The sequence below is a fragment of the Parasteatoda tepidariorum genome, chromosome 9 (genome assembly GCF_043381705.1).
Source record: "Parasteatoda tepidariorum isolate YZ-2023 chromosome 9, CAS_Ptep_4.0, whole genome shotgun sequence".
NCBI lineage: Eukaryota > Metazoa > Arthropoda > Arachnida > Araneae > Theridiidae > Parasteatoda > Parasteatoda tepidariorum.
In genome coordinates this window covers 28,710,137-28,725,339 of record NC_092212.1, presented here as the reverse complement: position 1 = coordinate 28,725,339, position 15,203 = coordinate 28,710,137, and the positions used below count along the sequence as shown (strand labels likewise).

The following is a 15,203-nucleotide window of genomic DNA, read 5'->3' as shown; positions in this document are numbered from 1 at the left end:
TCGTTTTCAATAATTACAGCATATTCAATTACTACCTTATATTCTATTACATACCTGCCAACTTTTAATTACTTCCATCATGCTTTTTCCCAGTGGTATTAAAATGGAATTAAATTTTCAATTGTAAGCAAAAAAATATGTAGTATTTGAAAAATCATCAGTTGACATCCATGATAGTAATACATATTAATATATATGCTAAATTCTTTTAAGAATACTGGTAATCAAAATCAGTTTAAATTTAAGTTTATAAAATAAAAAATAGTATATATTTACTACCACTTTAAATATAAAAATATTATTTTACGCCAAATGCGTAAAAGTTGTCAGGTGTGCTATTATTATCATAAGGTCTTTCATTCATGATATATTACGAGAATACTTTTTAAAATATCGTTATCTTTATTAAATTATAGATATTTCAGTATAAATTGTTCAGCTGTTGCTATCAATATGTGACAGAAGATTTTCCTAATGAAGCGCAATTTACACCCTGAATATTTAATACTTCTCCCTAATTTTCAATTCTTAATTGCTCTTCAGTTTAATTTGATTACTAATATACACTCATGGACAAAAAAATTAGCGCACCAAGAAATAATTGCGCCCACCCATCGACGCCGCCGTTTGGAATTTTGCCGTGCACGAGGAAAATGGACTGCAGCGGAATGGAACCAGGTCGTCTTTAGCGACGAATCCAGATTCAATCTCAGCAGTGATGACAATCGTGTTCGTGTGTGGAGACCCCGTGGTGAACGCCTCAATCCTGCCTGTGCTGCACAGCGACATACCGCTCCCACAGCTGGTGTGATGGTATGGGGTGCCATTGCCTACAATAAACGGTCACCCCTAGTATTGTTCCGTGGCACCATGACAGACTAGCGGTATGTCCATGAAATCCTGCAACCACATGTGTTGCCACTCATGCATTTTTCAACAATAAAGTGCTCGGCCTCATACGGCAAGGGTGTCACAAGACTGTCTCCGTACTGTTACTACCCTTCCTTGGTCTGCCCGATCCCCAGATTTGTCTCCAATCGAGCATATCTGGGATAATTTGGGACGGCGAATTGGGCATCCCACGAGTTTGAACTAACTAGAGGCAAGGTTACAGCAAATATGGAACGAAATGTCTCAAGACATCATACAGAACTTGTATGCCTCAATGCCCGATCGTATCGCATCGTGCATTCGCACTTGAGGGGGTCCAACAGGGTATTAACTCCTCCGTTTTTTTGCCTTTTTCTCTGATATAAATTATCCTTTTTTCTTTGAGTTTCTAATCATTTACTTATATCAAAGTAGTCATTACGTGTGTAAAACTTCGTTTTATTTTGACGACTCCTTCTTGGTGCGCTATTTTTTTTGTCCATGAGTGTATAATACATAGAACATGTCAATCTGTTGCAAAACTTTTTAAACTACTTTATTTATTTTTGTAAAGCATCTTATTTATTTATTTAAATTTTTTTTCTCCAACAAGCATTATTTTAGCTGCAAACAACTGTTTTAACAAAATTTTAACAATAGTATTATTTTTCAGTCCATCAATATGGAGCACAACATGATCAACAAAATTCCCTTTGGAATATTCTCTAGAGCCAAGAATCTCACAAAGTTAAACATGAAAGAAAACCAACTCACGTCACTTCCCTTAGGTAGGTCTTTTTTTTTAAACTATCAGACAAGGTGATTAGAAGTTTCAGTGATAGGTGTCGTCAGAATGATGTAGCACGTACATAGAATTTTTTTTTACAAATTTATGCATATAACTTCATTCTGACGCAACCTACCACTGACATTTCTTCTCGTTTGGTTAGAGAATAAGCACGCAAATATAAAGTATGGAAACAATGAATAAAATAAATGCTGATTCTAAAATATGTATAACATCAGTTTTTTAATGTTTTTTGAAAAAGAAGCTGACGCTTGATAACAACATACCCTCCAACTGCTACGGAATTTCCGTAGTTTCAGAAATCTTCTTTTCAGACGGTAGCAAAATTAATGTCTTAATATTTAAAAAAAAATAATTTTAGCGTAACTTGTCCTCTATTACTTATAAAAGTGCAGGCCATATGGCTAGATTCTTAAGTTCTGATAAAAGTTTTATGAGAGATCCATTTGCTTTAAAAATTTCTACTTTGGTTCGCTACCACTAGAAAGAATTATTTTCAAAATCCTCATAAGTTGGAGGGTATGTAACAATGTGTTAAATGTTAAAATTGAATAGATTAGCGGATGAAGGTGCTAAATGACGCATTTAAAAATTTTGATAAAATGAAAAAAAAAAAAAATTACTTGCCCCTCCGTTGAGTTTTGACCTCAGATCAATGTTTTCAGTACTGCATTTGGCGACAGACAGTCGACAATAAACCTACATGATCGCCAAACCGTCGACATTTCAGCAGATCGCAATAACACTCCAGTTATCTAATATACTAATATGTATACCATTAACATACTGACTAACTGGCTAATAGTTAATAGGCAATAAACGTTATGAAATTGAAAAGAAAATTGAACGTTCTTGTTGGTAGCTTACAATTTAAAATAGGTAAAGTCGTTTAGAAGCTTCATATGTTTGGAGATCACTGTTATAAAGCATGTTTTTTGGTAGAAAATTATAAGGCCAAGAATACGAACGCTATGACGCGAAGAGTTCAAATGAGTGCTTGATATTTTCTAATTTTGCAATTTGGAAGCGTGAAAACGCAATACCCAAGTAGCACAATTCACAAAAACGATATCGTAAAAGCTTAGCTTTTAACAATTGTATCGTAGCGAAACATTGTACTATATAAAAATGGACCCCTTTTATAACGTATATTCAATATCGCGAAACAATATTGTTCGATATTGTAAAAACGATGGGGAACGTCGATCGATATCTCTCAGCATTTACAAATACTACTAAATTTATATTTTAAATTTATTTTTTGGAATTATAACAATTTGATGTCATTTCTTGTATGACTATGATTAATTTTGATTTAAGAACACGATAAAGTTTAAAATGAAATGTTTTACAGACAGACTTTTAATGTGAAATCGACGGGGATAGTACAATATTGTACACACAATGTCGATTTTCGCCAATATTGACAATATCGGTCGATGTAGACTAAAGCTGTTACAATATCCCTGTACTACTTGGGTATAAAAACATCCATAATATACTATTGACAGCGAATGAACTATAAAGCTACTTTATTCAAACCTACTACGATGTCACTATAAATCTTCATTAACTCAGCTCTTCAATTTTGCACCAATTTATTTAGAATAATTTTCATACTTATGAAGTTAACAGTTCTGTGAAGTTGTTAACTGTTAGCTATGTTTCTGCAGATATTGGTACGTGGAGCAACATGGTAGAGCTCAACCTAGGCACCAACCAAATAAGCACAATTCCGGATGAGATTCAGTTTTTGCAGAAGTTGGAGATTTTCACCCTCAGCAACAACCTTTTGAAAAGGTTACCGCCAACAATCGGCAACCTTAAAAATCTCACTGTTCTGGATCTGGAAGAAAACAAGCTGGTGGCTTTGCCAGAAGAAATTTGTAAGTTGTAAATTTTATTTAAAGCTATTTTCCAAGTTCAATTTTAGTAAAATTTATATGCAACGACACTTTGTTCTCACTTGGTGATATATTGGTAAAATTAGCAAAAATTCTGAAAGCTTTACTCTTTAATTGTCTACCATTCATCAAAATATTTTGCAAAAAGCTGAGTAGTTGCAGCTTTGACTATATGTACGTGCAATACATGATTGGCAAAACTATAATAAAATGTAATTAAATATAAATTTTGCTTTGGTAATTTGAGTAAATCTCTCATCTAAAGCGGGAAAACTTGGCAAGTATGCTGCAAAAAAAAGTTATTAAAACCATTACTTACCAGCCAACTTTTCTGGAAGATTCCACTTTTATATTTAATGAGTTGACAAAATATTTGCTTGCTTGATATGAGTGGAATCTCGGCGTTAAGCGCTTCTAACAGATTCATCTATACTGTTTTGGCATTTAGACTAGAGGTCATATACAGTTTAAAGTTAGGATCAGATAATAAGTCTATGAAGAGGTTAGGCATGAGTTGATTCAGTAGTACATCAGTTGGATGGGGAAATCCCCTGGATTGAAGTTGTGAGAAGATGCAGCACGCCTTGGTCCTTCAGCAAGTCTTTAAGTTCACTGATGATGCATTCTTATTTAAGGGATACCAACTGCTCTATTTTCTCCAAATGTTTTAATAAATTGGTAGCAAATTAAATAGTAAAACTTGTAGAATAAGGATAATAACGCCTACTCTTTAAAAATGCTATATGCAACAAAGTTGTATTTCATATAATACTTTGAATTCTTCATATGTTGTGATGGAAAAATTACTTAACACATTAACGCCGGAAAAAATGAAAATACTGGTACAGAGAAAATACTGGTAGAAGAACTATTTCAATATTAGATAATATTCGGGAGGAGTTAAGCGATTCTCAACAATAACAATTCACTGTAGGGAAATTTATCACGGGGAAGAAGCAATTCAATATAAAAATTGCAACCGTTAAAAGCAATTGGTAGTTACGGATTTTTATTATTCTCGGAAAAAAACTGAAAACTGAAATTTATTGTTACCAGTTTTTACTCCGGTGCGCTGCCATGATGAGACAATCTAGCGTGACCCACCGGTGGGTTACCCCGGCGTGAACGTGTTAAAAGGAAAAACACTGAACTACAAATAACTTAAATTTCATTACTACTAGAAATTTTTTTTTTACAAACGGAGTAAATTGACATCTGTTATTTTGGCAATTAATTATGATTTTTTGCTACCAGTACATTTAAATACTAAAAGCATGTATGAAGAAGACCTACTAATCATTTTACTAGAGAGGGAAAAAACCGTTAACTGCATCAGGAGCCCAGAAAAATTTCGATGATTTTTTTTTACTAGAGATGCAATGTGCTTCGTAAAAAGATTTTTTCAAGGGGTAAAAGTTATTATTTTATATTGAGTAATTTTTGCACCACTACGGATCAAAAGTTCAAAGTATCAAAAGAAATGCAACTGTACTACAGTTATCTCGTGGTGACACTTAAGAAAAGTGCTCGTAGATATTCCTATTCAACAAGTTTTACTATTTAATTCGCTACCAATTTATTAACACTTTGGCAGAAAGCGGAGCAGCCGCATTATTGGCAAAAACTGAATTAAATATATGCCTATAACTGTGAAAAGTGTTTTTTACGAGCGTAAAAGTTAGCAGCTCTGTCGTTAAAAGGTAACATTTTATTTTGACTTCAAAAGCATTTTTATGATAAAAACGTAGAACGTTTATACTTATACTTATACTTATCCAGGGGTCCCCAACCCTATGCCCGCGGGCACCTTGGCGCCCGTCGATCGATCTAAGTGCACCCGCTGCTTGTGTCCAACAATAAAATATTTCAGTTTTCCATTTTCCCAATAAATCCATTGCAAATACATATGCAAGTACGCTGACTCAGTAAAGGCAAAGTACTTGATAGATTTCTACATTTAATTGGAGAAATAAAAAATTATTTTGAAGCCAAAAATCAAGCATTTTTAGAACTAAGAGATCCTTTTTGGCTAGCAGATTTGTCTTTTATAACGGACATAATGGAAGAACTAAATAATTCAAACTTGGAGCTGCAGGGAAAGGACAAATATGAAGCAAAAATGATAGAGGCTGTGAACTCGTTCAGAGAGCTAAACTAGTTTTGTGGATATCACTTTTAAAAATGAAGTCTCCTGTGCAGTTTCCAAACATGAAAAAAATGATAGGTGACAGTGAGATAGACTTATTAACATTTGTCATCAACCTCCAATTGCCTAAAGATCAATTTAAAAAGCGCTTTCAACATTTTAATATCATCAAGACTTACAAGGGAAACTAGGGAAGTGTGACTCGCCAATTTTGAAATAAACTAGTGGGATGTATGCCTTATGAGGAACAATTTTAGGGGGCAGCATTCGTTTCGGCCCATAGAAGGTCTTGTGAGAGATAAAAAATAATTCAATATATGGAAAAATCGGTATTTTATTAGTTCAATGCAGACTATTAGTTATTGTAATTGTCTCATAATCCAATTAATTTGTAATTAATTGGATAATTAATTAATTTTCTAATTAATAAATTAATTAACATTCGTTTCGGCCCATAGAAGGTCCTGTGAGAGATAAAAAATAATTCAATATATAGAAAAATCGGTATTTTATTACTTCAATGCAGACTATTAGTTATTGTAATTGTCTCATAATCCAATTAATTTGTAATTAATTGGATAATTAATTAATTTGCTAATTAATAAATTAATTAACATTCGTTTCGGCCCATAGAAGGTCCTGTGAGAGATAAAAAATAATTCAATATATAGAAAAATCGGTATTTTATTACTTCAATGCAGACTATTAGTTATTGTAATTGTCTCATACTCCAATTAATTTGGAATTAATTTGCTAATTAATAAATTAATCAAAAAATTAATTAATTATTAATTAATTGTTGATTAATTATTCATTGATTGTTAATTAATTATTAATTAATTAATTGATTTGCAATTACATACTCCAATTAATTTGGAAAGTTTTTCGAAAAAAAAATTTAAAAAATTTGATGTCAATTATATTTTTAAATTAACCTAACAGGTTTTTATGAAAAACTACAGATATATAAAACTTTCGAAATCAATTTTGACAATAAATATGCATTATATAGTACAGTACCACAAAATTAATTGGAGTATGAGACAATTATAATAACTAATAGTCTGCATTGAAGTAATAAAATACCGATTTTTCTATATATTGAATTATTTTTTATCTCTCACAGAACCTTCTATGGGCCGAAACGAATGTTGCCCCCTAAAATTATTCCTCATAAGGCATACATCCCACTAGTTTATTTCAAAATTGGCGAGTCACACTTCCCTAGTTTCCCTTGTTAGATAACTTTTTTATTAATCCTTTTACCATCGAAATAAACGTAACCGTAATAGCAGCTTACATTTCAGAATTTCTTCAAGTAAAGCGAGAGGAATTGGAGATAGAAATTGTGGATCTTCAGAACGACATCCTCAAAACTATTATATCACATGAGAAATTTTAGAACATAGTTGAAGGAATAAATTCCATTCTTAAAAAGAGCATCATATTCTCCCACTTATGTAGTGCTGGCCAGCGAAATGCCATGCCAAACACCACACTAACTGTATTTTATAAGTAATTTTTATGCTTCGTATGTTTTGAAAGCAATTTAGTAATGATTTAATTTACACAAGAATATTAATACTAATTATATTCATATGTTAAATTAATTATTAAAATTAATTTTTTGTGCACTTTATGTAGTGTGTATTATTACCTATGTCTATCAACTATAAATTTATCTTGAAAAAATAAATGGTGCCCGCCATTCGACCGATATTCTGGTATTTGCTCTTAGGTACGAAAAGGTTGGGGACCACTGTACTAATCTAATGTTTTTTACCACTTTCGTTTTAAATTATCGTAATGACCTAATTTCAAATCAAAATATATATATTGGAAATACTAATAAATTACCGTGACTCCGAATATTTTCTACTTTCAAGATAAATTTCGAAAATGAAGTATTTGAGCTGGCAGTCTTTATCACGTTGGAAAACGTTCCTGAGAAGTTGGCCCGTAATAGGTTAAATTTATATAATTTTTAGTTTTGATATAACAAACTGTTTAAAGGAATCAAAAGGCGGACCGAAAGTGGCATTGGCGAGCGAAGCCTTCTATTAAAATCTTGATTTAACTGGAAGAATTATATGATAAGTACATTTTTTGTTTTGTTTCTCTTTCAGGCAATCTTCAAAATTTGCAGAAATTGATAGTGCAAAGCAACCGACTTCAGCGTTTGCCAAGTATGATTGGCTGCCTGACCAATCTGACTTACATGAGCGCTGGAGAAAACTATCTGGATTCTATACCCCCTGGAATCGGTAAGGGATACTCACTTTCTATAAATCTCGAATATCACTTGACACAATCAACACCTTCTATAATTGAAAGCCTCCACACGTTTTTTTTTATAGGTAGTCTGATCATACCACTGTGAAGGATCTCCATTTTCCGAACGAGTCACTTAATACAAAATCTAGTTAAAATAAGAAAGTGGTAGCAAATATATGACTAAAAATTTGTTTTATTTATGAATCTTATTGGTTTGCCTTATTCACTTGTCAACCACTACAGAATCAATTCTCAAATATATAAGATAAATTTCTCTCAATTACTTTTATAAAAGATTTTGGGTTCATGCGCACAACTGGTTCACTTTTTAAACAGTCTGCGCGGACTACTTATAAAAGACCGCGTGGAGGCTTTTTGATGTAGGAGGTGATGACACAATCTCCTAGAAATGTATTGTTTTAGAATCTTCGCCAAAACTCGAATTTATCACAAGGGGCGCCGCTAACTTATATCTTTGGGAGGGTGGGAATTCCTATTTTTCCGAATGAAATTTTGAATTTGATCAAATCATTAATAAGTATGTAATTTTTTCAGTTTTAGCAAAAAAATTATTATTTTTTTGCTAATATTTTCATTCTGTGTTATTTTTCCACCTTACTGATTTATCTACTTTATACTTAATTATTTTAATCAATGAGCTGCGATTGTTCAACGGGTAAGGTATTGAACTATTAAGAACTGGGGCTCAGTCCCCATTGGTGGCTTGGAGCACATCCAGACTCAGATCGATGGGGTTTTGTATTGGAAGTAAAGGCTTCCTGTGCGCAAAGTGTGCGGACAACATTCTCACAATCAGCGATTACCACATCCTCCATGAAAACCCTAACACATTAAAGGGCTGAATGCCTTATTTTTATTCTAATCAATAAATAATGAACCATTTGTTAAATAAACATAAAAAATAAATAAATAAATTGATTCACAATTAAGATGAAGACATAATTTTTCACTATCCCATGAATCAAATAATTTAGTAATCTGGTCGAATTTCAGATCGAAATAAAATAGGTAGAAAGAGAATTATGCTTTAAAATGAAAATATATTTTAAATAGTTAAAAAAGAAAGAAAAAAAAAAGTAATTAATTAAAAAAATGATTTTAAACAAATAGTTTGCTGAACTTAAATTACATTTGTTATATTTAAAAAATAAAGTAATGATCTTAATCAAGCTTAATTTTTCCAATTTTAATAGACATAATTAATAATAATTCAATAAATAAGACCATTATATAAGCAGATGAAATGAAAATTATTATTTTTAAAATTGTTGATGTAATGAAATCCAGAGATCAGTGGATCAGAAAAGGACACGTTTATTAGAACATGACACAGAGAGTATAGAAACGTACACTGGGACAGGACAAATAGAAAAGAACATTGGATAGACAGAGTTACATGTATTTATAGCCTTCTTGGGCTCGAAGTTAACGGCGAATCAGAACAGTCTGATAACTATAACATGCGGACGTAGAAGAAAACTGCTTCAGATAAATGCGATTAAAGTTTTTCCTCAACAAAAATTACTATTGATAATTTGCAGATGCAGATAAGAATTAATTTTTTTCATCATGGCAACAAAGGAATTTTATTAGAGCCTATCACCAATTCAATGGATACGTATATAATTTATATCGGCTCTAAGCTCTTAACGTTTTTTTTTATAATCACTAGAGAGGTTATAATCACTTGATAGATTTTATACTCCCTCTGCTTCTTGCTCACTATCCCTCACTAACGCCCGAAATTTCTGACGCAGCTATTTCCGAGCGATTTTCTCATTCTTTTCTTCTTATTTTTATTTAGTACCCCAATTGTTTGTGTCTTGATATTTTTTTACGCATTATAATTACATTATAGGCCCTCTGCTATTTATTGCTCCTCAATCCTCAGAGCTTTACAATTTAATTACTTTAAATAAATTAGAAATTTAACGAAAGTAAGACGCGCTAATCATAATTTAATTTATGTTTTCGAAGTAAAAATACTGAAAATAAATTTTTGTAAATATGCAGAATGGTCAATCAAAATTTTCTGAATAGTGAAAATGTTTGGGAGGTCACAGCAACCTCCCGTGACCACCCATCCAGGAGCACCTGTTTATCACCACTGTACGTTAACAGGTTAAAATTCATTGTTTTCCAACCGAAATTGGATATTTTTTTAACATTTTAGTCAAACCTTATACAAGAGCCGCGATGGCTGTTCGAATCTCTGTGATGGCTGGTCGATACGAATCCGCATCCGGCTCGCACCGACCACAGTGCTGACGTGAAATATCGTCAGTGGTAGACCGATCATGGATTAGAGCCCCTTTGCCGTCAGGGTAACAGTGAGAGGTTCTCGTGGTCTTCCTCTCCATGTAACGCAAATGCGGGTTAGTTGCATCAAAAAAGTTCTCCACGAAGGCAAATTTTTGCCACTACTTGATCCACGAGTTCCCTTGTCTTCTGGATTGGGTTCAAAATTACAAGACTACAAAGTTGAACGTTAGTAGTCGTAAACCCAAAACATTGGGTCGGCTGTTAAACGACGGTTATAAAAAAACTTTATGCAAAAACTAAATGTAAATTATCTTTAACTTTATTCTAAATAATTAGATTCGCGTTCATGCGGTTAAAAATAATTCTGTAGTATTTTGATTTTTTACTGGCTGAATATCCTTTCTTCGTGCAGGACAAAAAAAAGGAAACAATCAATATATCAGTACTGAACAAATTTACAGAACAAAATTAAAAGACTATACCAATACACTGAATAAAGCTAAAATAATTTTCTTTAAAATTTATTAGACTTCGTCCTTCCCGGTGACTTTACGTTATTAGAATTTTATTTAATTTTTTTACCAGCGTTGAAACAGTCGACCCAATTTTGACTTTATGACTACCAATGTTCAACTCCGTAGCTTTGTAATTTTGAACCCGATCCAGAAGACAAAGGGACTTTTGCATCAAGTATTGGGTGAAAGTTTCCTTCGTGGAAGATTTTTTTCATAGAACTATCCTGTATTTGCGTTGCATGGATAGGAAAACCACGAAAACATCAAACGGTCAGCCTGACCACAGGGGGTCTCTATACCATGATCCGTCTACCACTGAGGATATTTTACGCCAGCATTGTGATCGACGCGAGCCCGGTGCAGCATTCGTATCGACCAGTCATCGCTGGGATTCAAACCTGGGTCACTTCATTCGGAGGCGAGCGTTCTATTCCCTGAGTTACCGCGTCTCCATCCCTGTAATTTTATTTTATTTTAAAACCCTCGTTGAACAGCCAATCCAATTTAGAATTTACGACTACTAATGTTCACCTCAGTAGCCTTGTAATTTTGAACTCAATCCAGAAATCAAGGGAACTCGTGGATCAAGTATTGTTAGAAATTTGCCTTCATGGATGTATTTTTGATGGAACTGACCATCATTTGCGTTACATGGAGAGGAAGACCACGAAGACTACCCACGGTTAGTCTGACTGCAAGGGGACTACTCTAATCCATGATCCGTCTACCACTAAGGATATTTTACGTCAGAGCTGTGTTCGGTGCGAGCTGGGTACGGAATTCGTATCAACCAGCTATTGATGGGATTCGAACCCGGTTCACCTCACTGGAAAGCGAATGCTCTACCCCTTGAGCCACCACGGCTCCCATCCCAGCTATTAAATATTTTCAGAATGAAGTAGTGTTATATGGTTAGTAAATTTATTGTTATCTCTCAATGCATCTCTTCAATTAGAAAGCAATGTAATTATGTACTATAAGAAAAAAAATCAAAATATGAGATATATATTTATGAAATATTCTAGTATTTTATTTTTCGAAACTAAGCAACTGAAACCTTCAAAATCTGACATCAATTCAAATTCTGCGTTTGTTCTTTCTATTATTTCTTATCGGCAACAGTTGTTTATCGCTGGTTTCATTTGAGATAACAATATCGGATAATGGATCGAAGTATTGTCGGTACATTCCTATTTATTATTGATGTGATAATTGCTTGTTTACTCTAAATTTTGTCTAAATTACGATAGCGTCAAATTGAGGCATATCCGTAGTGATAGGTATACCACAAAGAGAATTTCAATATTTCAACGCTTTTGAAGAAAATAGACTTCAATATATATTTACCTCGATCAATGGATAAAAGTCATTACAAGAGATAAAATAAAAATGCAAGCGGGTTTTGTAATTTTCCTTATAAAATTCGTCCCGCAGTGGACTGATCGTTAAGACACGGTTCTCAGCAGATCACCGAAGTCAAGCATCACTGGCTGCGGTCAGTGTGCGAGTGGGTGACCACTAGGATAAGTCTGCGTTGGGACCGAGGGTGTGCGGTATTGGTCCTCGTTAAACTGTTCTACCGTAAAGTGCTCGACTTCGCGTGCAGGTCGTCGAGCTACCGAAGCTAGGGTGCCATCCCCTCTGCAGAGGATCAAAATTGTGATGGCATGTCTTCGGATCATCCTCATGGATGTTTCCCAGACCGTCGCCAATAGCCCACTGTGCAGCCCTAGTGCGACATAAATGAAAAACACCAAAAACACACACACACCTTATAAAATTCGAAATGCGTCAAAATGACGTGTCCAGTAAACTTAGTGTTAAATTCGCTACCTATAGGGAAAGTTTTTATCACAGACATTATAGGTTTGTAGACGTGCAATGCATTAAATAAATATTAAAATAGCTGTCTTCTTATTTTCTTTCTAATGTTCTAGGCCAGTTACAGAACTTAGAATCTTTGTACATAAATGATAATCCCAATCTGCATAAGCTGCCCTCAGAACTGGCTTTGTGCTCGAACTTACAGATTATGAGCATTGAGAACTGCCCCCTGTCAGATCTCCCACCTGATGTCACTATAGGCGGGCCCTCTATGGTCATACATGTAAGTATTAGATGATTTTCTTATTTGAGATGTTTAGGTATAATCCTAAGTTAAAAGAATATTGCAGTCGAGCTTCATAAATTATGGAGATTCGTACGTTCGTCAAACTTCGATGAAAGTCATAATTAATTGATATTCTGTGTTGGTTTTATCAGCATTTCATTGAGAAAAAATATGTTCCTGTGATCTTCTGAGCTGGATTTAATTGATAATTATTACTAATTAAAACTAATATAATTAATAAATTTAATTACTAATTAACCTAATTTATAAATTTGATTCATTATTAAAAGAATGTTTCATGAGTGCTCGTTAAATCACGGAGATAATTTTGGAGTACAAAGAAATTTAATTAGCAGGTTGAAAATAATTCAGGTGTGTTATTATTATAATTTTTTTTTTGCCCACTCTATTATCAGTATTTAAAAAAGGCACATTTTACAGAGCAGAAACTTGTTTAATATTACCCTTTGGGAAAATGGGTTTTGTTCTAGAATTTTCTTGACACTTTTCGTCTAGATCAACTTTAACACTATAATCACAAGCAAAGAGTCGTAATAATAAAAAATTCAAGCTTATGTAAGCTTCAATAAAAAAGCAGCACAACAACATCAAATTAAAAAGGCAGGCGATAGTTTTGGAATTTCTTAGAGTTGATTATTTTCCAGCATAAGTTTTTTTATTTTAATACTTTAAATTAATATTATTTCACATAATATTAATCTAAAGTATTTTTACGCTCGTTTTATGATTAACTTATTCATAATTGCTGTCTTGGTAGGGATTTAAATATAAATATTTAAGAAGGAAAAAAATTGTGGCTTCTTCAGTTGTTTGGAATAATCAATTAATCCTGCCCATTGGGAGGCAAAAGGATAAACATGAATTGATGCAATTTTTGAAACCCAGAATTTGAAATGCTGTCGCGTTTATGAAAGTCTATCCCGAAAAGAAAAGGAAAAAAAAAAGTTTTCATCAATGGGTATCCAAAATGCAATAATGCGATCACAATTTTCTCTTTTTTGAATCAAAAAAATCATTCATTGTATCAGGAAAATGGTCATATTGTTTTTCTTTCTGCATGATACTAATGATATTTCGATATTCTTTGTTTCAGTGGCTAAAGATGGAGTCTAGGTTGAGATTCGACAGACCATACTCGTAACCAAAATTATCAAAGGGGAAATAAAATAGGCTTTGTTTTGTCAACGTTTCGCTTGGAAAAAATAAGCTGCTGTCAAATCTTGGGCAATCTTGGCCTTTCAGTGGTCTTCTGAGCTGAAAATGATGATCTCTCTCTCCTTGGCTGGAAATTAAAATAAAAAAAGCTTCATTGGATGGTGATAAGATACCAGAAATAAAAAAAAAAATATAAATATATATATATTAAATATTTCTCATTCCAATCAGTGCAAAATGTTCCAAATGATTTAGAGAATGGTGCGTGCATGCATTTTGTGCATAGATAAATAAAATGGTGTTAAATGTAACTAAGGTGTTGTGATTGTAAAGAGTGGGTTTGTTTACAAGGTTGTAATGAGTATCAATTTGCACTGAACCATATGTAGACAAAATGTTAAATGATGGTTGAAGTCAAATGTATCTATGTGCTGATACTTTTTTTCATGATACATTAAATAAATACTTTTTTTTAAATTTAATTTTGTTCTTAAAATTATAGATTTAGTTAAATGGGTTATTTCATTACAGCTTAATTCATTTTTTTGAAATTATAATTTGAGAACAATGCCTATAGTTATGGGCTGTGATTTATTGTTGATTGTATTTTTAATTTAGAGATTTTTTTTTGTTCTGTTTTGAATTTAATTATCCATATTTATAATTTTCTTAAATGCTTTAGCATATTGTTTGTGATGCACTATATGCACTCAATTAGAAATTTCAGTCGCTGTTTTTACACTTTTTGAAGCAACAAGTTACATGCAAAACTTCATTCCATTTTATATTTTTAGGTGTCATTGTGATTCACGTAATTGCGTAAGATGAAATATTTTTTTAGTGTCAAAACATTTCTCAAAATTATGCTGTTAAAAATATTTTAATACACTAAAAATATTATTTAAGTACTGAAATTTTTTTTAAAAATGTTCTAATTATACAGTATATTGGTGTAAAAATGTGATTTCAACATGTACAGGGTGCCATAAAATTCATGCAAGTAGTATTTGTAAAAGAAAAGGCGTTTTTTAGCTAAAAATTGTGATTTTTTATTTGTTGATTCTTAAAATACAGTACATGGTTATGCCTGGAATATATTATACCCGTTGGTAATTAA

General features: G+C 32.7%; 1 protein-coding gene across 3 annotated transcripts in view; it reads left to right on the top strand.

The window, feature by feature from the left end:
• LOC107447237 (leucine-rich repeat protein soc-2 homolog) overlaps nucleotides 1-14,078 on the top strand; it is a 101,550-nt gene extending 87,472 nt beyond the window's left edge. For all 3 annotated transcript variants that reach the window (XM_071184953.1, XM_071184951.1, XM_071184952.1), the window contains exons 11-15: nucleotides 1,544-1,658; nucleotides 3,352-3,564; nucleotides 7,855-7,992; nucleotides 12,738-12,907; nucleotides 14,025-14,078. In XM_071184953.1, the coding sequence (XP_071041054.1) occupies nucleotides 1,544-1,658; nucleotides 3,352-3,564; nucleotides 7,855-7,992; nucleotides 12,738-12,907; nucleotides 14,025-14,072 (684 nt within the window). In that variant the 3' untranslated portion in view covers nucleotides 14,073-14,078. The remainder of the gene's footprint in view (nucleotides 1-1,543; nucleotides 1,659-3,351; nucleotides 3,565-7,854; nucleotides 7,993-12,737; nucleotides 12,908-14,024) is intronic.
• Nucleotides 14,079-15,203: the final 1,125 nt, after the last annotated feature.